Source organism: Scatophagus argus, chromosome 22, assembly GCF_020382885.2.
Source record: "Scatophagus argus isolate fScaArg1 chromosome 22, fScaArg1.pri, whole genome shotgun sequence".
Taxonomy (NCBI): domain Eukaryota; kingdom Metazoa; phylum Chordata; class Actinopteri; family Scatophagidae; genus Scatophagus; species Scatophagus argus.
Window position 1 is genome coordinate 9661171 of NC_058514.1, and position 26631 is coordinate 9687801.

Sequence of the window (26631 nt, forward strand, 5' to 3'; positions counted from 1 at the left end):
TACATCAGGGTACTCAGCACACAGCCTTGAGGGGATCCAGTGTTGAGAGCGAGGGGAGGATGAGCTATGGGTGCCCATAAGTACCACCAGTTGTCTGGTTAGGAAGCTGTGGACCCACCTGCACAGGGAGGAGTTCAGTCCAAGATCACACAGCTTAGTGACCAGCCTGGACTATGGTATTGAATGCTGAGCTGTAGTCCACAAACAGCATTCTCACATAGTTCCCCATCCTAGTGTTCACGTGGGAAAGTGTCTTGTGCAGCTGGAAGGTTATGGCATCATCTGTGGATCTGTCTGGGCGGTATGCAAACTGAAGGGGGTCCTGGGTGTGTAGCAGAGAGGAGGGGATGAATGTTTTGACCAGCTTCTCAAAGCATTTCATCACCGCAGATGTAAGGGCTATGGGGCGATAGTCATTGGGGTTGCTGGGCTGGGCTGTTTTTGGGACGGGGACTACAACAGACTTTTTAAAGCAGGTGGAAATCGCACACTGTGAGAGGGAGAGGTTGAACATCGTTGTAAACACCGGTGCGAGCTAAACATCCTCCTCACCTCCAGCTCCATCACAGTGACCTCTCAGACACCTCTCCTCCGGCTGGGAGCGCATCTTCTTGCCTGCCCAGTCCGCTGAATCCAGTGCACTGCTTGAACGGCGTGGTCCAGAGTCAGGGGGGGTCAGCCATGTCTCAGTGAGGCAGATGACATTACAGTCCTGTGTGTCCCTCTGGAACTTCATTCTGGCCCTGAGTTCATCAAGTTTGTTTTCCAGTGACTGGAGATTAGCGATTAGAACGCTGTGCAGAGGTGAATGGTGTGCTCTGCATCTCAGTCTGTTCCTAAGGCCGGCTCGTTTCCCTCAGGGCTTCCTCCGTGACCTGCGGCCTGTGCGTTGTTGTTGTTGCTGTAGCTTGCCCGTAGGATGTTGATGGGCCAGGTCGGGTCCAGGATTAGGTTGATAGGAGCACAGTTTGAGTGCTATGCTCCAAGATTAAATAGGGTCTGTCTGTTGTATGTGTTACAACCTACTATGGGATGGCTTAACAAGTTAAAAATAACACTAAAAACGACTATATACAAACAAATCTCCGGGGGCAGGTACAACAGCAGCCGGCCTCATCAGCGCCATCTTGGAGACATGAGAATTCATAAAAATAGACCTAATTTAACTTTTAGGTGCATTTTGCCAGACTGCAACCGAATATTTAAAAAATCACACTTTTTTTCAGAAAAGCTGGGATTAATATTTTTCAAATCACACTGGCACACAATGATCCTGCATGGGCTCTCCAGACACTTTTTTTGTTGAATAACAAAAATGTCTTCCACTGACTTCTGGTATTTAATTGGTATAAATCCAGAGGTACAAAGGCTACCAGAGGCAAAGGAATGGGACTCCATATAGGTAAGTAAGCTCTTTCATTTCTGTGTCAGTCATTGTTTGGCAGAACATTGCTACATTCGTGAACAAAAGACTTTTACTTTATTTGCTTTATAAACATTTATGGTGATGTTGGTTATTATTGTTGTTAAATGAGTATTGTGCACTTTTATTCATTTTGTGATTTCTTTTCTTTACAGTGGCAATGCTAGAATAACACTAGCAAGAACAGAGCCAAACAATGTCATCTCCACCCAACACCCAATCTTCCCCCTCGAAGTTCTTCATGCACCTACCTTACAGGACCAAAAAAGGTAAAACACAAACAAAAGTCTATCTTTTAATAGGACTCTTTTTACAAGAATTGTAAAAAGTAAAAAAAATTGTATTATCATTGTTTGAAGAATGTATGCACTGCTTTTTTGTATTCTGTTGTGTACTGTGATAATATTTGCATTAACGCAACATGTTAGATACGTTCATTTGATTTCTGTCCTTTATTTATTTAGCAAAACATTCTGAATGAACATTTTAAGCTGAAGCAAAACAATAAAATTATTGAAGACATTGAAGACTCATATATGGATTACAGGAATAGAGTGTGAAAACATTGGACATCGCAGAATTATACTAGAGTCCTGGCACATTTGTTGTCAGTGCTGTATTATAATTTGTTCAATTACAGAAATACACTATATTTCAGAAAAACAGTAATATAATGTAGTCATTTCAGTGCTGTAAAATTACAATATCTTGCTGGGGCTTTACCTGTCAGTATTTTACTGTAAATTGTCAAATACAGAAATATATATATTTCAGTTTTACGGTAATAGACTGTACTGTAAAATAACAGTAAAGTTGTGGCGTCTGTGCTGTCAGCTCTTTCCCGTTTTCATACGAAAAAACTGTTTACAGTGTAGTCACACACTTACCTTGACAGAAATTTATAACAATTCTAGCTACACGAGGAGTGCTGAGAACTAACTTCGAGCTGTTACTCACTTGAAAAATAGTTTATCTTTATCTGTAGTGCATGTGGCACACATGTAGCTTCTTCAGTAACAAAGCAATGCAGTTCAGTTTACTCTATACTCTATACTAAGTCTCAGGGATAAAGTAAATAAATAAATCATGTTCGAAACCAAATTGTAAACTTTACCTTTGATGTGTGATCTTTGGAGTGTGCATAAAACCGGTAACAAACAAAGTCAATTATTCTCTTCAAGTTTAACATAAAAATAAACATCTGATCCAAGGCCCCACTATCATTGAAAACTGAACGGAAAAGCGAGCAATCTCATGATTACAGAAGTAAGCTCCATAAACTGCTGTGGATTTTTTTTTCCTTTCAGAATTCAGCATCAAATGGATAATCCTTGTGATTCTTGCCACTGCAGAAAGAAAAAAAAAAAGTTAAAACGTTCTCCAGGGACACAACAGCTTCTTAACAATGTTGTAAACAATCCAAAAAAAAACATAATGTACGTGCTCACCATTCCATGGGACAGATTCTCCATTTCCTGTTAAATCCCAATATAGTCTTCATTTCATCCTCAGTTAGTTCAAAGTCAAACACCTGCAAAGATGTAAACAATGGGTCTCCATGCATGCAAGTAAGTCAATCAGATGAAGGGCTAATCCTTGAAAATATCTGAACAATTTTCCAGCTAATTACCTGGAAATTCTCCTGAATGCGCTGAGGTGTGATCGACTTTGGGATCACGATCACGTTCCTTTGGATGTGGAAGCGGATCAGGACCTGGCAGGCAAGAAGAAAGAGTATCAACATGTGAACGTGTAATGACTTGAAGTGACAACAAGAGCCATTTGGATAGTATTTAAATCAACCGCATTTTTCTCTCTTGCATTTATGTCCATTTCCACTTTGCTGTGACTGAGAATAAACTCAGATTACACATGCAAGAGAAAGAGTTTTTCAGTTGCTTGAGCCCACGTGAGGACTGTACCTGAGCAGAGGTCTTCTTGTGCTTCTCAGCAATGGCTTTGATGTTCGGGTCGTCCAGCAGTAAGGGATCTTCAGGTTTAGCCCTGCAATTTAAACACATCATCCAGTATAATCTACGGGACTATGGTCAAATCAATGCAAATCTCTGAATTTAACACATTCAAACACTGCTTGAAAGGAGAGCAGCTGTTAAAGAGGTTGAACCATCAACATCTTTACACGTGGTTTCAAGCAAATTCTCTACAATTAGTAAAGATTTCATGATTAAAAACAAAACAAAAAGGGGTAATTCCTTAAATCATACTAAACTATGCCACACACACACACACACAAACTCCAGAGACAAAGAGGAACAGCAGTCACAAGTTGAAACTAACCACGGGAATGTGACAGGCACAATGAGTTTAACAAATACTGAGTAGGCATAAAATATGACCCACTTTGTGGTGATAAAAAGTCTTTTCGCGTGTTACAACACAGCTGTACTCATGCTAACTGACCAGGGTCTGTCAGGGGAGCCCAGGGGGCTGTAAGCTGTCACTGTGATGCCCTTGGAGTGACAGTAGTTGATCAGCTTCTCCTGGGTCAGGTATGGGTGGCACTCGATCTGGTGGAACAAACACAAAACTCTTGGCATGCATTGCAGAAGCCATGTGACTAAATAAAACGTAATAAAGTGAGAAACACATGTGAGGTTACTGACATCATCAAAAGATATGTTATTAGGGTATGTACAATACAAGCTGAAGTAGTACTTCATATATTTAACTGTTCAGCCCTTGAAATTTGAGTTTCATATTAAAAGAATTATAAAATTTTACTTTAAAATGCTCAAATTAGAGGTTTTTTTTGGAGGACACATTCTCTAACGTGTTTTAAAAATCCATCTAGTTTTCTGGAATCATTTCCTACTTTGCAAAACATAGCTAAAAAGCATTCTATCCTCTGTTTTGAAGAGAGGGACGAGAGAACATTAGTCTAACTGCATTAAATATAAGCCTACAGAACCTGCTGCAGTTACTGACATTATTTTTAGGGATAAACTGGTTCACAAATTTATCTTTTGTTTTGTGTTTTGTCTGTATGGTGACAAAGGACAGATGAAAAATGGAGCTGTAATCAAATATTCAATACAAACACACAAAGCAAGATTGTTCATGGAGAATGGTGGTCTGAAAAACAGCAAAAATATAAGGTCACCTCAGCTGATTGGTTTAGCCTGAGGGAGAACTGCTCTTGCCCATTATGACTCAACAAGACACTCATTTTCTCAGTCCTGATAAGAGGAGACAGATACTGCCATTATGGCCTCTTGCCCTTTAAAGACCCCCTCCAGTCAAAGACAAGTTCCCCCCCTTGTTCCTACAGCTGAGTGCTTTTTGTTTCATCTGATGAAAGTGTATTAAAGAGGCTGGCCTATGAGCAGCTGGCGTTATCTCTATTCTACACAGGTGAACTGGGCAGTCACTTGGAAGATGACTTCACTTTGGTAAGCACATATCCAGGTGTACCTGATTGTTGGCAGGCTTGTATTTGAGGCCTGGTTTGTTGAGAATGGCTTCAGTCTGATCCTTGTTGAAGTTGGAAATGCCGATAGCTTTGACCAAACCAGCATCCACCAGTTCTTCCATCCCCTGAGAAGATTGACAATAAAATACGCATTTTCTTAAGGCTACATCAGTGATCAAATTTTATGTTTGCTCTGGTCTAAACCTATCTCAAAATACTTGCTGAAGATCCATAAAACTCTAGCAACTCTGTGTTTTGTTAAAGCTTCTTTCTTGGGAGACTTACTGTTGAGACTTACTCAGCTGATTTACTTAAATTTGGAAGCAAATTCTAACTCTGATGCTACAGCCCACCACCCTGCTGACTTGTGCAGAAGTCATGCATCTACTCTCTGGCAGGTAGAGCAAATATCAGTATTTAGCTTTGCTCTGTTTTGTTTTAAATTCAGATGTTTTGCAGACAAAATGTAATAATTTGTGGTGATTTTAGCACTGTACTTTCCAGAACTGATTACTTTCTGATAAATTCAAACAACATGCCAAGGAGAAAACAGACCATGGAGATTGGAGCCTCTGTGAATATCTTATAAGGGATTTATGGGTTATGCTAAAGAGACTGAGTTCTTTCAAATGAAAATGAAGAAACCCCTCTATGTTTGCTTTGGGAAACTTCTCAAATACTTATTAGGGAGCAATAAAGGTTTGCCAGAACAGGTAGATGTAAGAAAACAGATAAAACAACAAAAAGAAGAAAAACAACACAGGAAAGACACAATAAGATCCTGGAACTAAATATTAATAACTAAACACAGTGCTCTTTCTTACCTATGCAAAGGGTTCCAACAAAATGGCGATGAACCACACAAAATACTATCTGGCCAGCTTTGTAAATGGATAACAAACTCATAATTTAAGGGTAAAATATTAATCCGCTGAGATACTTTGTTTATCGAAACAGATCAAGATTAGATACCCTTCAGAAGTCCGAAAGATTTGGCGAGAAATTTTAAATAGATTGTTTCCATTCTGGTGCCATGGAAAGCTTGGTTTTTTTAAACTCACCTCCCACGTCTCCAGGAAGTGAGTATTATCACTGATTGTCTGTCCTGTGCCGTCCACAGGAAAAAGGTCACCGCCAGCCTGCAACATGACAACATGAAAACATGAAAAAGGGACGAATAGACTTCAGATTTACACCACATTACTAGGGAAAGGGAAAGTTTAACATAAAATTTCGCCTGCTCTCGGGTGGAAAGACTACTCACATTCTCTCTCACTGCAGACAGAGCAAATGTGTGCCTACCTTGAAACCCATGGGCCAGTGCACTAGATAGAGGTCTAGATAGTCCAGTTTAAGATCACTGAGAGTCTTCTCACAGGCTTGCCTCACCAGTGACTTTCCATGGAAAGTGCACCACAGCTACGAAGAGAATAACAAAAACATGCATGTTCAAGAATGTACAATTAAAACAAAGACATTAAATAAATAGGCAACATTAGTTCCAATACCTGTTTGTGGAAGAAAAAAAATAATAAGGACATACATATGTACATATTGCACCCACAACTTACCTTGCTAACAATGAAAAGATCCTCTCTCTTGACTATACCATCCTTGATCACGGCCTGGACACCCTCTCCTACCTCTGTCTCATTCTGGTAGACATATGCTCCATCAATATGCCTGTAGCCCGCTGAGATGGCTGCTTTCACCGCCTCTGCAACCTTGCCAGGGGGAGACTAACAAACAGGAATGGTTAATTACTGTGGTATACAAACTTTATATGGTGTCAGTATGAAGTATATTAAAGCCTCATGTTTGGCTTCAGTGTAACTCATATTCAAATTGTGCAAAAATCCAAATGTTCTTTTTCTAAGGCTGGCAAAAGGCCCTCCCCAAAGGGCCTCCCGATTTGAGGCCCTTTGGGGAACTAGAAAAGGGCCAAAGGATTAGCCAAGTTACACTTTTGTTCTTGGAGTAATGCGTCCTCTCTATTTATCCCACCCTCACTATTTGGCTGAAAGCAGTTCAGTCAAGTAATGCCTTAAATTAACAAAATCATGCATGGATAAAACACATACAACAGGACACCTCTGCAAAATGGATTTAACTGAGGAGGAGATGGACAGTTTTAAAATGCATTTTTTGAATTCTTAAGACATGTACAAGAATGTAGGCTAGATACGTTTGCTTTTGTTTGTCCCCTGAAGAGGATGTGCCTGAGCCCCCTATGGACACCCGGGCTCAGCCCCGCATCTTCCAACCCTGAAAACGCTTCTGATTGCATGTTCGATTAGAATAAGCACTTTAAGCATGAGATTACAATGTTGTTGTCTATAATAACACATGAACTTAAGTAATTTTGTAATCTGTTGTGCATTACAGTGCAATGAACAACGCCACATTAGCTCAAGGTCAGATCCAGTAAACTACCGTACACGATCCTCATGCCTTTATAAAGCTGCTCTTGCAGTGAATTAGCCACGGTTGGTACCGGTTATGTTGCACAAAGTGAAGAAAGCCAACCCACAGTAACTTGCTTAAAACGCAATTACCGGCGATTTTAATATCAAAATTAAGGTAAGTGAGCAGTCGAAAGTTAACGTTTTGACGACTCATATATGTAACAGATGTTATCTTCAGAAATGCTTTCTTTTGACGTCCAGCTAGCTTGCGTAACGTGCTAACAAGGTGGAACAAAATAAAAAAGGAAAAAAATAAGCCCACCTTCCACGTCCCCAGTCCCACAATGGGCATCTGTGCACCGGTGTTCAGTTTCACTGTTGTTGCCATCTCTCCAAATGACGAACAGATCGCCGGCTGTGGCTGTTATCGGAGAAGTGCAGAGAGCAAAGGTGGGGAACACCCGTACAAGGAAAACGTTAGTGAGAGCAGAACCGCAGCATCGTCGATCGATTAATGATGCCTTTTAATTCGTTTAGGTCAGCTGAGGCCACAGCCTGCAGAGCCACACGCGGCTGTCCATCAGTTCTTATTTTGTCTTAATACATGCACCTGCACTACTAATACGAACTGCATTTCCAGCTGGTTTAATAATGATGTAATGTTTTGTGTGCTTAAAGTAACTAGTAGTACCTACATTTGTCACATAAATGTAAAAAGTGTTAGTTCCTAAAATATAAGGTACAAGGTAAAATGAAAGATTCAAATTAAGTTCAAATACTTGAGTAAAGACATGGGGAACAAAAGTATGTATGAGTAAAAACCAAGCCAAATATAGATAAAAGTATCAGAAAGAAGAATGAAAAGCACCTTTATGTAAGTGTGTTTTGAGGAGTGATTCTACAATAACGTCAAAAAATGTTGAATGCATTACATAAATGCAATATGCATGATGGAGCTAATTTTGTAAGCTGTTTTATATACCCCTAAACTTTCAAAAGACTTTGAAGAAGATAGCTCCAAGACCAATCACACCTGAGAACCATTTGGCAAAACAGCACCTGCCTGTAGCAGTTTTGCAACTTTTGTCGGTTCCATCATTGAACCACTAGAGGGCACCATTACCACGTATGCCAAACATGTGAGACCGTCTCCTCAAACCAACCGACCGAAGCTCAACAGTAAAATAGTCACATCATTTCACACATGAGCCAATATGGTCAGTAATTACAGTCACTGAAATGATTGATCTTGACTGTTCATTTCACTTAAGGCTCTCGAAACCCTCACGAACTCACCCAGTTTTTGATTTAACTTAAGCAAGCCTTGTGTATGTTCATTGTCCAGCATGTGATGTAGATTTTTGATTAGTCTTTAACATTCTGATGACAAATTTTAATGGCTTTGTACTTACACTGTAAAGAAGATGTGCACTTTGTGAGACCAGCTTTAAATCGCAAGACACAGCTGAAAGAGGGAACAAATACAAGGTGTCTTTTCTTTTGTCAGAATCAGATAAAACCTCACAGACCTTTAACTGAGCCATTCAGCACACTGAGCGGAAGATAAGAGAGAGAGAAGGGAGTGATATAAAAAACATACAAAGGGAAAAGTTATGGGAGCCAGCAGCCACTGTGTACCTCACAATGGCTCTCACTAAAGTTTGTGTCTCTTCTGATCTTCTCCCAGCTGGACACCTGCTTTTCAGGCCCCGTCTCCTCTGATCTAACTTCAGACACTGGAGGGCCTTTTGCCAGCCTGAAAACTGTCAAAGTTCCCCAGGAATCAAACACCGTCGCGTGCTGTCATGATCAAAGACCCACAGGTAAACCAGACGAAGGCACAGACATACAATTGTCATCTAAAAGAGGGGGGAAAGTTTTCATTTTTCAGAGGTTCTTATTTGGTGTCTGCAGGCAGATGCCTTTTCACTGTACTGACTGCATCGATTAGAACGAACAAAGAAATGACCAGACATTTGAAGATACAACAGAGGCCTGGTGTCAAACCAAGTGCCTCTCAAGGAAACCTTCGCACAAAGAGTGTAGACGTGGGTGAGATTTCAGAGTATGTTGCTCCAAGAATTTGAAGAGAAAAGTGGAAATGATTCATATACTAGTGGGCTGGACGGAGAATAGATGGTGTTGTGACAAACATACAGATCACAATCAAACACTGTCTCCTTTCCCATAATGTTTGGCCATAATGTATGCGCAGTGCGGCTAGGGATGTCCATTCTCTCATAGGCTCTTCATCAGATCAGACAATCCCCTGGTAAGACCTGACCTGTCCTGGGGAGATCAAACACCTCATTTCATTTCATGGCCTTTGCTCCATTCTCCCTGCTTCCCTCCCTCCCTCTCTCTCCCACCTCTGCTCTCTCCCATTGGCCTTGGCTTTGCTTGTCTTTCTCTCTGTTTCTACCACAGTGCCCTGGGTCATAATCTCCACCCATAAATCTAATGTTGAGTGTCAGCTCCTGCTGAGTTCACTCATGCACTCGCATTCTGCACATTCCGCCTGTCGAACAACAACAAGATCAGGGAGAGAAATCCCTACGTCATAAGTAAATCATGGTCCATTTGTCAAGTGCATTACATGGTCTTGGACACACTGGAGATTATTGCAGCTGATCTGAGCCCTGCAGACATCAAGGAAAATTATCAAAAATTTTCAGTAATCCTACTTCTCAAATTGGAGAGCAGTTTGTGTCTGTTGTATCTGTCTGTTCCTCCAGTTCCCTCCAGACAGGGGTCAGGGGGACAGACTTTACATACAGTGTTATTCATCTGTTGTTATCATTTCATTTCATTTTTTAATGTTAAATACTCAAAAGTTTTACTTTTTACATTGGAATCCAGCTGTTGGCATGCAGGGCCTAACATGGCCTTAATTATGCGGCTATAATTTCACATTAAGAAGAAGGAGAAGAAGTTAAAAAAAAAAACAACTCATTGAAAATTAAATATTTTCTGAAATTACTGAAGACAACTCCACAGGTCATACACGCAGTTCAATTTCACACACCGAAGATGGATGGATAGTCTGCATGTTCTGCAAGAGGTCTTGGTGATCACAAATCCAACTACAGAAGAATCCACTTCACACCTTTCAACCTAAATAAGATGCCAGAACCTCCTACACTGTCTATGATGTGAACATACAAATACTTCATTATTATTATCATCATTGTAACAGCACTACAACATGAGAGTTGTGTGATTTTTTTTTTCAGACATGACATCACATCCCTCCCAAATTCACCATTACTGTCTGCAGCATATTTTTGAGGGGTCGAGTCAGAAAGCAAAGATGGTCAGAGGAGGGTGAAGGAAAAAAGGCTGCAATGGCTGAAGGACGTGTTGTTCTAGTTCCATTAATCATTTTCTAAATTGATGCAGAGCTGAAATGGTCAGTAAATTATTTGATTAGTCAGTGTGCAGAAAGCAATTTTTATAATTGATTATTTTTTGTCATTTTTTTCAAGCACATAAGTCAAAAAAAAAAAAAAATCCACTCATTCCAGCCACTAGAATATGTTTTTTTTTGATTGAATTGATATTGGTCTACTGGTGAAACAAAACAAGCAATCTGAAGATTCAGAGGAAATGTGACGTGCATTTTTAACCGTTTGTGACAAAAATTATGCAAGATATGGCTCATGCTCTAATTTCATAGCAGTCTTTTGTTCACAGTTATGTGTGAAAAACAATGTAATGTTTCTATAGCACTTGATCAAATAAGGTAATTTTGACAATGTAATACAACAACTAACGTTCTATACTGCAAATTCTATACTTATGTGAGGAGAATCATCCACCACAAACATGTACCATCATGCATCGATGTAAAACACGTCTAATTTAAGGCAGCAGAGGACTTAAAGCCGTTGGAGTTGGTGTGTGAATGGTCACATAGCATTAAAATTGTGTTAAAAACTTTGGTTATGTAAACAGGAGAAGCTGCTGCCTCCACCAGAATAGTTCAGGCAGTTTCTTCAGTTAATGTTACGGAATGTCTGAATGAAAGAACCTCTATGCTAAGGTAACCCTGCAGCATGTTTGGAGTTCCTGTTAATTTCCTGGATTCCCTTCATGTTTTTAACACTTTAATATACTCTTGCAGTACAGTATTTACTTCCTTTCATTGTCCTGTTTACAGTACATGTTGCAGAAATATTTCATGTTACCCCTTGCAATGGAGAGGACATCTGCATCTGTGTCAGATGCCACCATTTTGGCATGTCCCTGGGTGTCTCATCCAGACACAGAAGGTACCATTGTGTGACTGGATGCAACACACCTGGAGTTAATGTACCTGCAACTGCATAACAGGACCTAACTGGCAAGGCAGGAAAGTCTAAAGATTGGAAGGTGTCAGAGTTGAGAGGTGGGTCTCACACACATCTTTTTGTGGACATGCTAATGTTAGCATTTAGCTCAAAGCACTGCTCTGTCAAAGTATATCCTCACAGGGTTGCTAGCATGGGTACAAGGTCTTGTTTTATTCTTACCAAATCCCAATTATTTAATAATGACCTTTTTCAACTACAAAAGCAGTACAAAGAAAGTAACTCATGTAAATATCTACCACGAGAGCTCAAAATTTATTTGATTGCACAATCTGTTCATCTTTCGTTATTACTTAACTTGTTATCCTTTCATTTGCATTTCTTTTAGCTACTAGATACTTCTGATCTGGTATGGATCCAACACACACACACACACACACACACTTTAACATGCACTAACATACATATTGTGAGCACGCACGCCTTGGCCTTGTCTGTCAGTATAGGTGTCTCCTCTCTGGCCCCTCAGACATGGTTGGTTTTTGGCTTGATTAACCACTTAGTTCAGTCTCTCAGACACAAGATTGCAGGGAAAAAGCAAGTAATGAAGTGCTTTTGAATTTGCATTCCTGAGAGCTTTCACAGACGCCTTGATTTCAGTCTGCCTTTGGTGTTTGTTCTTTGTCAAGAGATGTCTGCTATTTTAACGGTAACACATAACAAGTGTCCATCCAGCCTCCTCCATATTGCTCCCTCATCAACCTAACTGCCGTGAATAAACACAATCAACATGCATCTGAAGGGGAATTTGGAGGCTTTTTCTCTCAAATCGTTGCTCATGAGTTGTTCATCATTGTCATTATGCAGATTACAGTGTGACCGTGAATGCAATATCGGAGCCCTTTTCCCCTGGAATGAAATGTCACCGTTCCATAAAGCTGACCAAAAACACTTGTGTGTTTTGTTCTTACAAGTCGAGCAGCGATCAGTTATGGAAAAACTGTCTCAAGAATAGGAAATTAACAGCATTCAGTCTGCACTTGAAAGTCAAGACGTTATTTTTAGTAAAGACCTTGACAACAATATCAAAGTGTGCAGGCTGCATTATCAGCTGAAGTGTCTGTTGTAATTTACCAGGTAAGTACCATGATTTTGTTGAGAATTTCCAGAAAATCCTCATCACAAAAAGCATTTAAAGACTGAAGCTTATTTTGTTGTCATTTCTTTATATATATATATCTATATATAGATATATATATCGTTTTTTATTTTTATTTGATTCATTTATGGCCAGTCGTGATTATGAAATACGATGACTTGCCAGAATCTGTGATTATTTCTGTCTCAGGTTTCGGGACAGTTTACGTAAAAGCTTCCCTTTGCACCCTGCTCCTTGGCATTAGAAAAGAGGAAACACAATTTGGTTTAAATCTGGGGCCCTTTCACTAGTCCATGCCTTGAGTAATGATTAAACAACAAGAGGAGGTATAGCTCAACCAGCAAGTTTGTGGAAAATTTGGATAATTTGTTGGACTCGGATAGATAAGTAGACATACAGTAAACCAAGGAGACCTGTCTTCCATAGCCTCCAGACTACAGGTAACTACACTGAAGTGCAAATGATATTGTCCTGCAATTTGACGTGTGTTATAATGTAACTTAATGTGCATTTTATACGGTGAAGAGGCAAAGAAGTCCCTCACCTTCATTTCTCTACAAGCAACATCCTGTTTAACAGGAAGTTCGTTAACGGCAACTAGGAATGTTACTGACTATAATGGCTCTGAAATACATATATTTCTTGTTCATATAAATGTAGAAATAATTCCAAATTCAAGAATCATTATTTGATAAATAATAATTATTAAATAATTTATTTTGGGCAGATAAGAACAAGCGAACAAACGATTTTTACGTTCATAAAGTAAATCAGTGCTCATCTTTAAATCTTTGCAGATGAAAGTTTTATGTGAACCCATTTTAGGCAGGACAACTTCAGACTTCAGAGGGGACGCAGAGTTTGTTCCCGGTTATAGTTGTGTCCAAATAACTGTCTGTCATTTATTTAACGTACACAGTTTCAGTCATCTGAATTTAAAGTTAATGACTATAACTGCATTATTACTGTTTTCCTACATGATTTATTTCAAAAAGTTTTTACAATCAGCACCATGTAATAACACTTAATTCTTCTATGCATTGTTATCAAATGTATTTAAATGTAAAAATAACAGACATTTACTCCTCTATACACCATTTATTTCTGCCTATGTTTATTTATTGTCTTTGCAAAAGATGACCTCGTTTCATTAGGTCTCATAGCATCCTTTGTTGTTTCCAAGTGTCATTTTGACAACATCTTGTCCCGGCGTGGGCGTGTTGTAGGTTTGTGTGAGTGTAGCTTTGAAACATCAGAGTGACACAGCGGGAAAATCTTTTAAGTTCCTCATGTGCTACTTCCTAATTTTTAGTCACCTGATATTATTTACAATACATGGAGAAAAAAACCCAGTGAACTTCTCTAATCTTGCATCACGGGAATGCTGTTTTCAGAGCTGTGCGTGTGCCGGTTTGGGGCTGGGCTGGGGGAAAAACCGTGTGGACAGAATGAGCTACACGGCACAGAAGGTGGATGTGTGTGAAGGCCTCATGGGACGATGAGTCACAGCGAAGATGACTAAGTAGTAATTTTTCCTGAAGAATGTTGAGATAAATGCCACAAAGAGAAAAAGGAGAGTGCGAAAAATGCACGAGACAAATGCTTAATTTTAGGGAAAAGGACTTTAAAGCACAGATTTCATTGCTTTGTATGTTTTTTTATGAAAGATGGGCCCAGGTGAACGAATTTGTGTCATTGTGGTGTGTGCAGACATAGAACAGTGTGCAGCAAAAAGGAAAGTGTGCAGCGATATTTTGACATTAAGATTTTTGCACAGGGTACTCCAGGAGTTTTGCAATTGGAGAACTCACTCTTCTCTGAGTCATGTTTTGCCAGTAATATCATATATAAACAGTTTATGACATATGACACACACGTGCCTTTTCAAATTTTTTTATTTTAAATCATACTTTGAGGGGGCATTAGTAACAGTTTCAAGAAGGAAACACGAGTATGAACAATGTCTTTTTGAGAAGTTGAATAGGTGCTTACAGCACCATCTTGTGGTCAATCTGGAAATAACAACTTGGATTTGATTTACCTTTTCACAGAAGTGCATTAGTACATTTATCTATGCCCCTTAATATTATTTATCTGAGATTTTCATAATATGAATAATTTAGGCAGCGTGATGGAGAGATAAGTGTAAGAAGTGATGGGCTGGAGGGTGTAATGTGCTGGAAGAATGTAAACATTGTCTGCTCCGCAGGCCGACTTCGAAGCGAGGCTGGGGTAACCCCCTCTCAGCGGTGGCGAGCACCCTTGACCGATGAAAAGTGAATGTGAATGTTCATCCACGGTCTACAGCCTCTTCCTGAAACCACTCTTTGAAGTCACAAAATAGATATGATTGACTTGTGAAGTAGACACGTATGTAGAATAGGATGAACCTGTATTTGACCCTGCACATGCTGTCTGTGTTTCTTCCACGGTTTAAGCAGCATGACGTTGTATATAAGCATATTAATGCTCCTTTGTGCTGTGCCCTTTTCCCACTGTAGGCAGTCAATGCAGTAGGCTAGAAAGACTACAATAAATCTTCAGGCTAGCAATTTTGTCGCGGTTTTATGTGACAGGTGAGAGCGCAAGTTGTTTCATGAGAGCTAATAGTTTCAACATTTGATCATACAGACTTGCAAGCTTAAAGTTCCAGGACATTTAAATTAAATGTACAAGAGCAAGCAAAGATATTAATTACTTAATGCAAGGAAAATGACTGAATTAAAACCAATTTTGTTTATACAGATCATACCTGTTTGATATAATATTATAAATGCAGTTTCAGACTTGGCTGCATGTGCACACTACATGGATGTTTAATACATATTACAAGCAATAGATCATGAAATGTTAAGAATTAAAATGAATTTCATCTTGTGAACATCTACATTAGATATTAATGTAAAAAAAAAATCCAAGAGATGCATCTCAGAAATATGTATTTGTTATTTGTTCATGTTAAAATATAATCTTGGCTTTTAAAGTCTAAAAAAATGCTGTTAAAGGACTTAAAAAGAAGTGGGATAACCTTACAGTTTTTTACTTCTACGAATGCATTTGGCACATTAACAACTATTAATAGAAACCTGGTTTCTCATACATTAATACAGCTCAAATAGATGAAAAACATTCATCAACAGTGTGTGACACAGAGATGACTGGACAGTGGTATTAAGATGTCTGCTCTCTTTGTGGAAAATCCCCACCAGTTTCATATTTAGTTGGACAATATAAAATGATAATACACGTTTTTCCCATCTACTTGATTAGTCTGTTTTAGAAGCGTAATCAAAATATAACCACATGAAAGAATTTTTAAAAATGTGGTTTTGACTGTGTTACTGTTTACTATGTGAATAACATGCCTATCACGTGTTTAACCAATTTGTCTATCCTCTAGTTTGTAGTATATGCTTCTTTATGACCCACTGCCCCTATTTAAGATGCCCCAGACAGGAGATTAGCTGGTGCAACATCATTATTCCCAAGATCGAAAGAGATATAATATTAATTATGAGTTTCAATTCTGTTAATTCTCAAGTCTAATGCAGTTACAATTGTTCAGAGGCAACTGTTGAGATGAAAGCTAAAGTTCACTGAACATACAATGTATTATTTATCATCATACATACAGTGCAGACAGAAGAACCTGCACCTCTCCTGAATTTGGACTTCAGTGCAACACATTTTTTACAAAAGTAAAACGAAGTCAAACTAAAACGACACAATGAAATAGAAAACTTTTTTCCATACACATGCGTCCCTGTTAAAGTGATTAGATTCAGAACAAACAGTCAAGGAACAGCTACACTATGCAGGTTAACAACACAACCTGCAATGGTGACCTCAGTCCTTCGCACAAACTGAATACACTCTGTAATAATGACATTGTGTGAGGGGTGTACGTTAAGAAGACTTTGTCAGTGTGATCAGTGATAGAGGCTGTATCTCCTCCGTGTCTGAGCTCTTCATCATTATCTTGGCTCGCTGGCTCATGTCTTGAACACAGGGAACAAAAAAGTCTTGTGGCGGCCATGTCCCCGACCCAACAGGACACCAGGAGGGACAATAAGAGAGAATTAGCAGTGAAAAGAAGAAAATAAATAGGTGCTTCAATACATGACAGCTCAGCAACAAAGCCCACTGTGGATGAGAGGGAGAGCGAGAGAGACAGAGAGAAAGAAGGGAGAGAGGCCTTGATGAAAATAAATAGTGGAGCTCAAAGGGAGGCAAGGGTTGAGCGGATTGGAGGTGATGATGAGTGGAGAGCTGTACAAAGTAGTACATCTATGGGAAAGGTTTTAATGAGGCAGACTGCGTGTGTGTGTGTGTGTGTTTTCTCATGTGTGACACAGACACTCAGAAAATCCTCAGCAATGATATTGCAAACTTCCTGTCTCCACATGGCTGGGTGAGGATTTGTCTAAGTGTGCAACATGGACGGACAGAGGGACAGACAGACAGACTGACAGAGTTCATTAGCGGATGTAAATTAGAATAAGCTGAAAGACCAAGCATGAACATTAGAAATAAGTTTATCCCAATGTTCTTGTATCGACAAAAAATAACCCGATTCAGCAAAATAAATGCTGGTATCAGATGTTTCTCTATTTTTTATGTGGATTTGTTGAAGCTATCTATTTCTTCATGTTTCAACTCAACAGTTTTCAATTTTATGTTTTTATGTGACAACACTGTGTTAATTAAGTAAGCATAAGGTTTACACCAGTCTCTTAGAAACAGACTTGCTGGTTATATATAGCATACCTTAACCACATGAATAGGGTTTTTGTTCACTGAAGCTAGTCCAGATGCTAAAACACCTGCTCAGGTAGAACAGATGGACAGCCCAGGGATTCTTTCAACATTTCACTTCCACATTCATACTCAAAGTACGTGACCCAGAAAGTTCATGGCTATTGTTTTGATGCTGTCGGAAAGTACTGCTTGTAACCAATGCAGGCACAATTTCAGCAGTGCTGCTAGCTAAGCCAGCCAAACAGAAAGATGCGACACCTGGCAACGTACTGGACCAAAATCGCAGTGCATCTTCTGACAGTTTACACCTCGAGTTCTCCGTCATCCATATCATTGTTTATATCTATATCTTCACTGCGATTCACTGATTTATCATTGACATAATGTGCACAACAGACAATCCAAACAAGAAGACGCCCCAAAACTTCCTAATGCACAAAAACAAACAAAAAAACCCCACATTGTTTAACGAGCTGAAATCCATGTATGATCGCCATCTAATTTTGTAGAGTAAATGCGAATAGGTTAAATAACTCAGTGTGATTCGATTAAAAGCAAACCCTATTTCATTGTGTTATGACATATGTTTAGGGAAACTTCCTCAGAAACATATTGTGTTTATTATTTTTGTATTCTACCTAAAAGTAACGCGTTTCAAAATAGTTATTGAGTGTCCTGTAATAAATCAACTCACTCCTTTACCCTGTACCACAATTTATTCAAATTGACTCAAGAGACTATGACTTAAGCCTGCAGCCATAAGTAGTGTGACCAGAACAGTTACCTGTTGTCTTCCCACGGCTCCAGGACTTTGCATATCTGTAGTCTGTGTCCTCAGAGCAGCAGGAGACGTTTAGGTCCACCGTCAGTTCTCAGTTGGACTGAGAGGAAGTCAAACAAACTCAAATAAATAACAATATAAAGAACACTTGTTGAACAACCAGGGAAATCATAAGGTAGCATCATGAGTTCAAGACATCACAGTCACACTGTTTACAGCATTACACGGTCATTCAACAGACAATCAGTAATGAGACACATTAGCCGAGGAAGGCTAATTAGGGTGGAGGACAGGACACCTGAGACTCACAGGGTCAGCTTCCTGGTCAGAGTTTACATAAAATAAAGGTCAGGCCTTGTTCTAAAGTAGTTAATAATTCCCTAAAAAGTAGCTTTTTGAAAGACATCCCAAATTTTGACTTCTTCCCTTTGAAACCCTGGACTAAGTGAGATGAGATAAACTACAACAACCTATGTTAGTCCTTGGTAGTAAGAGTGTGAGCATGCAGCCCTGCCTGATCAAAGAAAATCCACCGTTTGGTGGAAATGGACAAGTAAAGACAGACAAAACAATGAAAACAGATAAAAACATAAACACACTACTAAAAAAGATGGAAGTATTAAGTATTGTAATAGACAACTGGCCCCCTGACGGAAAGAGGGAAAGAGATTCTTAAACAAAACCAAGAAATGCAAGAAAAAATGAATTAAAAAAACTGGCGGAAGTTTTGAACTATTTAATTTAGTCTTTGGTAACCAATTAGAGGCAGAAAAACTTAGGCCCTCGTATTCTAACTCAGTATAAACATATGAGACGACATGATATAAAGTAAGAGGATTACCAGACATTTATGATTACTGATGTGAGGCACAATTTCAAATTCCACAATGAACTTTTTGAACTTGAGATTCAGCTTGCTGAAACACACAAAAGATTTTCATTGGCTGAATGACAATTGGAAGGCAGCTGCCTTTTCCATTGCTGCCAACGGTGGATTAACATTCCTCACTTATAACAATTTCACACACACCCACACTGTATGCGTGTGATGTGAGATAATAAACACAAGTTCAATTTCAGATCTACATGTAACCGTAACCGTCCATACCAGACTGGGTTTGGTTGGGTCTGGGTAAATGCATTTGTGGTTGTTGACTAAGGAAAAATGTTTTATACCAAAGATGATGAGTGATGATGAGTAAGTGGTTAAACCTAAAGGTATTACAAAACCTGAGTTCACTGTTGTACCAAAGCTCTGACAGACCTAAAACCCAGGGTATTAATCGAGAATTGTGCCATGTGTTTGATTAAATTTTCTCCTCTTCTCAGCTGGTGGTCCTGCTCTCCTCAAAATCCCTTGTATCATGAAAAAAATTTAACTTTATTTATTATTTATTAAACTTTATTTGAATTTGGGAAGCTGGCATTGAAATGCAAAAATGTGTTCAGAAATAATCACCTTCTATCTTCAGCCACTGTAATCATGCAAATAAACTCCTGGATTGATATCTTTAATAAAATAATCACTAAAAAGTCAGTGGCTCAGTGTAGGCTGCAAAATTCAAATGCAGGAAGCTAAAATATAAACCTTGCAGGTATGTGTTTCATCTCTGACTCTGAGGCGTTTGACCTACACACACACACACACACTTTACGGGTTAGCAGTGGAGCAGGAGCAACTGGGTGACAAAGGTCTAGTCGAGTGACATTCCCATACCCATAAAACACTCTTAGTGTGTTAAGCCATTTAACTGCTATTTAAAAAAGATGCCTTGCTCGTGGGCTAACAGAGAAGCTCACAAACCACAAACAAAGACTCAGGCTAAACCCACACAAATAAGCCAGTTGTTCTGAATGAACATTCTTGCAGGAATGCAGCTAGGTGGACAAAACCCTTTCTCTATGTCTACAAAAACCTGTTTTCTCATGCCCTCTCCACGTAATCTACACATTTTTACACAGTGCCTAGAACTGCCTGACATAATTCTGCAGCAAAGGTACTCTGCAATGTTAGCGACAGAATAAAGGCAATTAAATGCTGTTAGCACCATGCTTGGACAGCCAGGCAGCCATATGTCTTACCAATTAGCCTAGCACATAAGGAAAGAGAAAAAGAAAAAAGAGAGAGCCAGAAACTGAACTGGATTAGAATCACACACATTCTACCACTTTCTTACCTATGCTCTCTTTGTGTTCAATCAGTTCTGCATTGTAGCAAATGTATGAGTCTTCTATTTTGCATGTATCGTCCATTAGTACCCCAGTGCCAGTGACAGCTAATTTGCACTCAAAAATTGTAATTTAAATAGGAAATACTTACTTTCATACTTGCGCCCTCGGCTCCCCCAGGACCTTCGGCTATTGACGTCTTCTTCCCATCTCTTCCGGGCATGTTTCTCCGGTGTGATTTGGTGCGGCCCATCACCTTTTGCTTCAGCTTTCTACAAAGAAATTAAGTGGCATGTTTTAATTTGCATCGTGCTCAGTACAAGACCTTTTTATGCATATTTCGTCGGGTAAAACGAACTGAAAAAGCCTGAATTTCAAGATAATTAAAAGCAGAAAGCAAAGCACTGCATCCAATAAAAATGATACATCTGCACTGTATTTTTATTTCTCCTTATCTCAGACTTGAGCCTCTTTGGCCTGTTTAGTGGCAAAAATGATGGAATATTAATGTAACAAGAAAATCAGAAAATACCTTTCTTGGCCATTTTTATCTGAATGGGTGAACAACAGAAAAAGAATGATTGGCAGCGATGTTTTTCAATTATATTTGCTTTTGATGATAAAAATATATCAAATGATTCTGGTTAAACCCTCAAGATGTTTGACCTGGGGCATGCAGCTTGTTGTTACCTCAGTCACGCCAATGATCAAGTTTGTTCATCCCTTCACTCCATGATGTAAATACCTACATTTTATGCAATGATAAATCTAATAAAGAGCCATTTACTCATTTCACAAATAAACCCCAGAAAGATACTGTGGTGCCTGGACTGAACAGATTTGTGGGAAACCTTGGAAAGTGGATAACTGCTGAATACTGGAATAGCTTAAAGGAAAATATTGCTATCACGAAGTTTTCGAATCTGATGGTAGACATTAAGGCTCCCAGGCACAAAGTTCATGCTCTTTTGGTATCCATTGATGTTAATAGCCTCAACTGAAGGCAGAAGTAAATGATTCTGTTACAGATGGCTACAGAGAACAAAAGTCAACAGTGGGGACATGACAGACATATCACGCTGTGCTAATGTGGCTGAAAATCTGTAGTGCGTCAACAGTAAAGGAACGCTTTACTGTTGTAAGAAACTGTCAGTTTTCAAGATCAGCTACCAGTCAACCTATAGAAACCGTTGTATTCAGCTCCAGTCTTCAGCTGTCTGAAGTGACTGGTGGAACGTACTTTTTAAACATTTTTTAAACTAATGAACATAAGTGCATAAAACTTGTCAAATTCACAAGCATATGCACACAACATCCACCTGTGTGTCTCCCTTCTACCCTTATGTGTTACTCTGTCCTCTCTTTAACAAGACATTCACTGAGAAATACAAGAATATGGCATGATTTAGATAGATAATATAAGATAATATATCAAATATAATCAGGACAATATAACAAATTCACTACATAACTGGTTCATTTAGTGATTCATTTTTATTTCATTTTTCTGTTGCTTAGATCCAATCAGAAATATGCTCCAGTCATGTTCTGGCCCAGACAACCACTGGGTGGTGAGCCAGGGAAATGACGGACAGGCTTTATATAATTCTGGACCACATCCACATAGCTGGCCTCAAGTGTGCCCCCCTCGGGTTAGCAGCACCATCCATCATCACCGTTCTCACTATCCTTATGGAGGAGGTTACACCAGAGCACACAGAGCACGACCCCCTGTTTGGTGCCAACCCCAAAACACATGGAAGGTAGGTAGCCTCCATGTTAACATGTTGATGTTTAGCATGTAATGTTTGTGATGTTCAGCATCTTGGGCCTGTTGTGTCAGTATGATAACATTTGCTAATCAGCCTGAAGATTCTCAATTACACACAGAATATTCTCATATTTCACACATCATTTATTTATTTTTTAATCCTGTGCACTCTACAATGATGTGGTCCACTGTAAGATCTCTATTTTGCTTTTGTTTGTATATCAGCTGGCCTCCAAATAGCTGTTCTGTATCACTTGTGGCTTTTGTTTTTTAATTGTGTTACCCTCCTTTTATTCCTCTTAGTCTCTTTATATGGGCACATTATATTTATATGGTGTCAAGACAAAGAAAACTGTGATCACAATGCAAACAACTGCCACCTCCAGTTTAAACGATCCAACCTTAACATGAGTTTTTCTTATTCACACACCTCCCCTAATAGCCCATACATCACCACAGGTATATAATTACTGAGCTGTCAGATTAAAACAATTTTGTCACATGTATAATTACAGAGCTCAAGCAAACGCATCAGCAATCATAAATATGAAACCCAACCAGGTCGTAAACACAGCAGGCATCCTTTAGTGAACCTCCTCTTGCATGTAAACAAACACAATGATGCATTGTTGTCGAAGTCTTTTAAAAAAAAAAAAGGTTACAGTGAAGATTGCTGGAGTTCAATCTCCTCAAGTGCTGTTTTCATTTCGGTACATTTGTGTGTTTACAGCATGTGTGTGACCATCTGCTGATCATACTGTACATACTAGACTTATTGTGACCATATTGCTGTTGTTCACACATGTCAGGAATCATTTGAATGAACCCTGTGTTTTAGGGGTCGCTTCTTTGGAATTTTGTCTCTGGGAATTGTAGCACTATTGTCCAGGAACCCCACACTATGTGCTGACAGCTCACTGAGCCATAACTGGTTACTGCAACTACTGTATGCCATTCAATGTATGCACTCTGTGTGTATTCATGTGCTCTTGCATACTGTATATGTGCATGTTTTTTTTCGATTGCACGACGATTGCAGACCTCATTTGGGATTTAAAAAAAATCAGATCTATTTTCCTGCTTTGCTTTGATGCAAAAGTGAGACTGAATATTGGATGTTTGCGACTATACTGAAAAGAGCCAAATGAGTCCCAGATCAACTGTAGCTGTCGAAGCTTTAGGGAGAGGAATCTCTGGAAGGGAGATAAGAATCAGACTATTAGAGGAAAAGGAACAGAAAACATCCCTACATGAGATGAATGACTGATAGACTTCAAAGCATGGTTGCAGCATGTTTCTCTTCTGTGAGAGACCTTTCATGTGCTAAAGTTGCTTTGGTGCATAATATGCGTGTTTGTGTGCATGTGCAAATGTGGGTACTACTGCCTCAAGGTACAAGCTGTCCCCTTCAGTGCCTGAGGAAGAGAGGTTAGGTAGATTCAGATGAAGGTGAGGGGGAAGAACACTTCCCCAAATAAAACAACTGCCTGACATGATGCTATTAAAGAAAAAATAGGTCTACTTAGTTTATTTGCAAGCTGTTGTGACTAAAAGAAGGACACTCTGATCATGTCATTTCACAGCCTGCAAATACAAGCTTGGTCTCATTCCCAGCGTGTCAAATACTGCCATTTTGGCATATCCCTCTGTGTCTCACCCACACTAAGGGGTACCTTCTGTGATGTACTTAAATCCTACACACTCAACAAAAAATAAATAAAAACTATAAAAATAGATAAAACCTATCCACCAACTCTCCAACTGTGTACCATAGAGGGTTCTGACCAGATCACTGAAGGTTTGTTATCTGCTCTTCATGTGCATGCATCACACTGAGGGCACGGCTTGGAAGCCTGTCATCTAAATCACAGTGGATGTCATCTACTTCAACAAATTTACAGCACAACTGTAGTTTTACATTCTGTGGGTTTTTATGATAAAAACTGCTTGGTATACAGTCATGTCAGTATTCTGTTTGTGTATTGGTGGTGCTGTGGTATTAGACCAGTAACTGTCACACACAACATTGCGAGTAACACTACAGCTCAAGGTCTATTTGTCTAATATGCATGGCAGAGCCTGTGAGTCATGGTGGAAACAGATGCATAACTTCAGTTAGTTGTCGGGTAGTGAATGAAGCCATGTGGAAAATCTCCACAACCTTAGCTGGCAAGCCTGTACACACTATGGAAACAAAGACAAATGTGCAAACACACTTGACTCAACAAAACATTATTTCGAGCCATTAACAGTTCCTCCACAAGGTCACCTACAGCTCCATCAAAACCAGTAATTCAGACATTCAGTAATTAACTTAAGAACACTCTAGCAAAAAACAAGAACTTACAATTGAGCCCTGAGGTCAGGTTTTGGATGAGAGTACTCTGCTTTACTGATCACAGACGGGGAGAGAAGAGAGAAGGTGCATTAAACTACTGCACTCTGTACTTTAACGGACATGGACATACATTATTTATATAAACATCTTATATTTAAAATTTTATTTTATATTTTACTTTTATTTTATATTTCCCCTTGGGGATAAATAAAGGAATTCTGATTCTGATTCTGAAGAAAATGGTGAAAAAGTAGTGAGAGAAGGGAGCTAAGGCTGTTGCTAATATAAAGATGGAAAAGGAAAGAGAAGAACTGAGATACTGAGGGCAATGTAATAAAGAAAATCAAGACTTGACTGAGACTGTCGCAAAGGAGGAGAGGTGAAGAAATCAGAGGAATGCGTGAGACAACCAGGAAGGTGTCAGGGCAGCAGGGACGCTAGCAAGCCAAGGCATGGGAGAGCAGCAGTGATTGGCTTAGACCACCCATCTGGACTGGCTGAGTGCCTGGGCTGCCTAGTCTGCTGTTTGCTTGCTGGACTGGATGTCTGCATGAATGAATGGAGGGATAGAGACAGACAGAGGGCCCATGTAATGATTCACATCGACAGAACAATGTGCTGGAAAGTGTATCCATGGAAAGCACAAATGTTATCACCAGCAATTACATGAAATTAAAGTTTTGCTCCACATGTGGTGTATCAGTCCAGCAAGGTTCAACTTAATCTGCTCACATCCCATGAAAATGTCATCCCATGTCAACCATATTTCAACCCAGTAACCCGAAATGCAGGGTGGTCAAAGCAGAGAGCCCCTTATATGATGTATGACTTACTATAACTATATATAGGTGCATTTTTTTTTCATAAGTTCTGAATATTGTATCGACAATATAGTGATGTAACTGTCTAATTCAGTCCTCAGACATTCAAGAAGTTGATGCTGTAAGGAATAAGGGCAGAGAATGAATTAGTTACGTTGATGTATAATTGCTAATTAGATCTGCCTAAAAATGTTAATTATTAAATCACATCTAATAGTTTTAAGACTTTTCTTTAACAGAACCATAACATTAACCTGATTTTTGACCCGTTCTGCATGCTCAACTAGCAGACCAATTTACACAGCATGCTGTGAATGAAATTAGCTAATCAAATGAAGCCCAAGACTTAAATTGCATTTTGTGACCTGAAAAGATTATCCATGAAGAAACAACAGTCTTACTGTTTTTCTTCATTTACCTCCTATAAAGGCAGAACTACACATAGGTAATGTACTATATTTAGAGAGCTAATGAAGAAGGCTTTAAAAAAAAAAAAAGTTGTTGTTAAAGCCAACATCTGTTTGGACCCAGAAGCAGAGCACAGGCTCAGGTGATCAAATTGAATTGGATTTACTGTGAAGGCATTCCAGATAGAGTAGGTTGTGGTGATGAATCATAGACAAGGGAGACCAGAACAAAAGTGGGCGAGGAAGAAACAGGAAAAGCACAAGGAAAAGGGGATAAAAATGAAGCCTTGGTCAAGATCATGACAGTTGTTGGAATGGAACACATGCAATGGAAACAGGGTTTTCCTTTTGAATAGCTCATATTCTCTATATTCTCAGTATTTGCTCACAAACACTGTAGTACAATAACAGGGTTCCTGTCAGCATAAATTAGCTGGCATTAATTAGTGAAAAGTTCATATTCCACCATAACCATATCCATCATAACAAAAAATCAACAATTATGTAAATTCTCAGAAAATATTTAGGGGCCCCAAACATCATCATTTTATGACAAAAAAAAGAAATTAAACAAATTCCAAGTTTAGAATAAGTGATGCTACCAGTACACGAATGTGTAGATTAACATGAATGTTTCCACATCATTATCCAGAGTAAAGATGGAGCCTGGCCTAACACATACTTACAGACACCATTACAACCACCTTTATGTTTTCTATAACAGAAATTTCAAACCAATTTTGTCCACAATTGGGTGATGACGCTGCTCTCTTTTGGAGATATTTTCCAGAGGTTATCCCCCGACCACCTGTGATATGGCGTTATCTAACATACTAATAGGATTAGACAGAGTGGTCCTTCAAATCTTTCATGTTCAATT

The 26631-nt window shown here is 39.1% G+C and overlaps 2 protein-coding genes across 3 annotated transcripts in view; one reads left to right on the top strand and one right to left on the bottom strand.

Annotated features, from left to right (window-relative positions):
• Positions 1 to 2723: 2723 nt before the first annotated feature.
• Positions 2724 to 7783, bottom strand: LOC124053810 (aldo-keto reductase family 1 member B1-like). Its single transcript, XM_046379327.1, has 10 exons — positions 7581 to 7783; positions 6425 to 6592; positions 6156 to 6272; positions 5915 to 5992; positions 4856 to 4978; positions 3845 to 3951; positions 3346 to 3427; positions 3054 to 3137; positions 2872 to 2954; positions 2724 to 2769 (listed from the first exon to the last, which is right to left on the bottom strand). Exons 1-10 carry the CDS (start codon positions 7644 to 7646, stop codon positions 2727 to 2729), a joined length of 951 nt encoding a protein of 316 aa, XP_046235283.1. The 5' UTR covers positions 7647 to 7783; the 3' UTR covers positions 2724 to 2726.
• The window catches only part of tfec (transcription factor EC), a 51161-nt gene continuing 31748 nt past the window's right edge, over positions 7219 to 26631 (top strand). For both annotated transcript variants that reach the window (XM_046379321.1, XM_046379322.1), the window contains exons 1-5: positions 7219 to 7433; positions 8946 to 9081; positions 11418 to 11645; positions 11936 to 11956; positions 21933 to 22177. In XM_046379321.1, coding sequence (XP_046235277.1) covers positions 21947 to 22177 — 231 coding nt within the window. In that variant the 5' untranslated portion in view covers positions 7219 to 7433; positions 8946 to 9081; positions 11418 to 11645; positions 11936 to 11956; positions 21933 to 21946. The remainder of the gene's footprint in view (positions 7434 to 8945; positions 9082 to 11417; positions 11646 to 11935; positions 11957 to 21932; positions 22178 to 26631) is intronic.

Bases quoted from the DNA above. Each gene is read 5' to 3' on its own strand.
- LOC124053810 (XM_046379327.1), bottom strand. From the start codon at position 7,646: ATGGCAACAACAGTGAAACTGAACACCGGTGCACAGATGCCCATTGTG. The intron at 6,273-6,424 runs GTAAGTTGTGGG...TTCTCTTCGTAG, and splicing joins ATCTTTTCATTGTTAGCAAG to CTGTGGTGCACTTTCCATGG. The intron at 5,993-6,155 runs GTAGGCACACAT...GTCATGTTGCAG, and splicing joins ACTGGCCCATGGGTTTCAAG to GCTGGCGGTGACCTTTTTCC.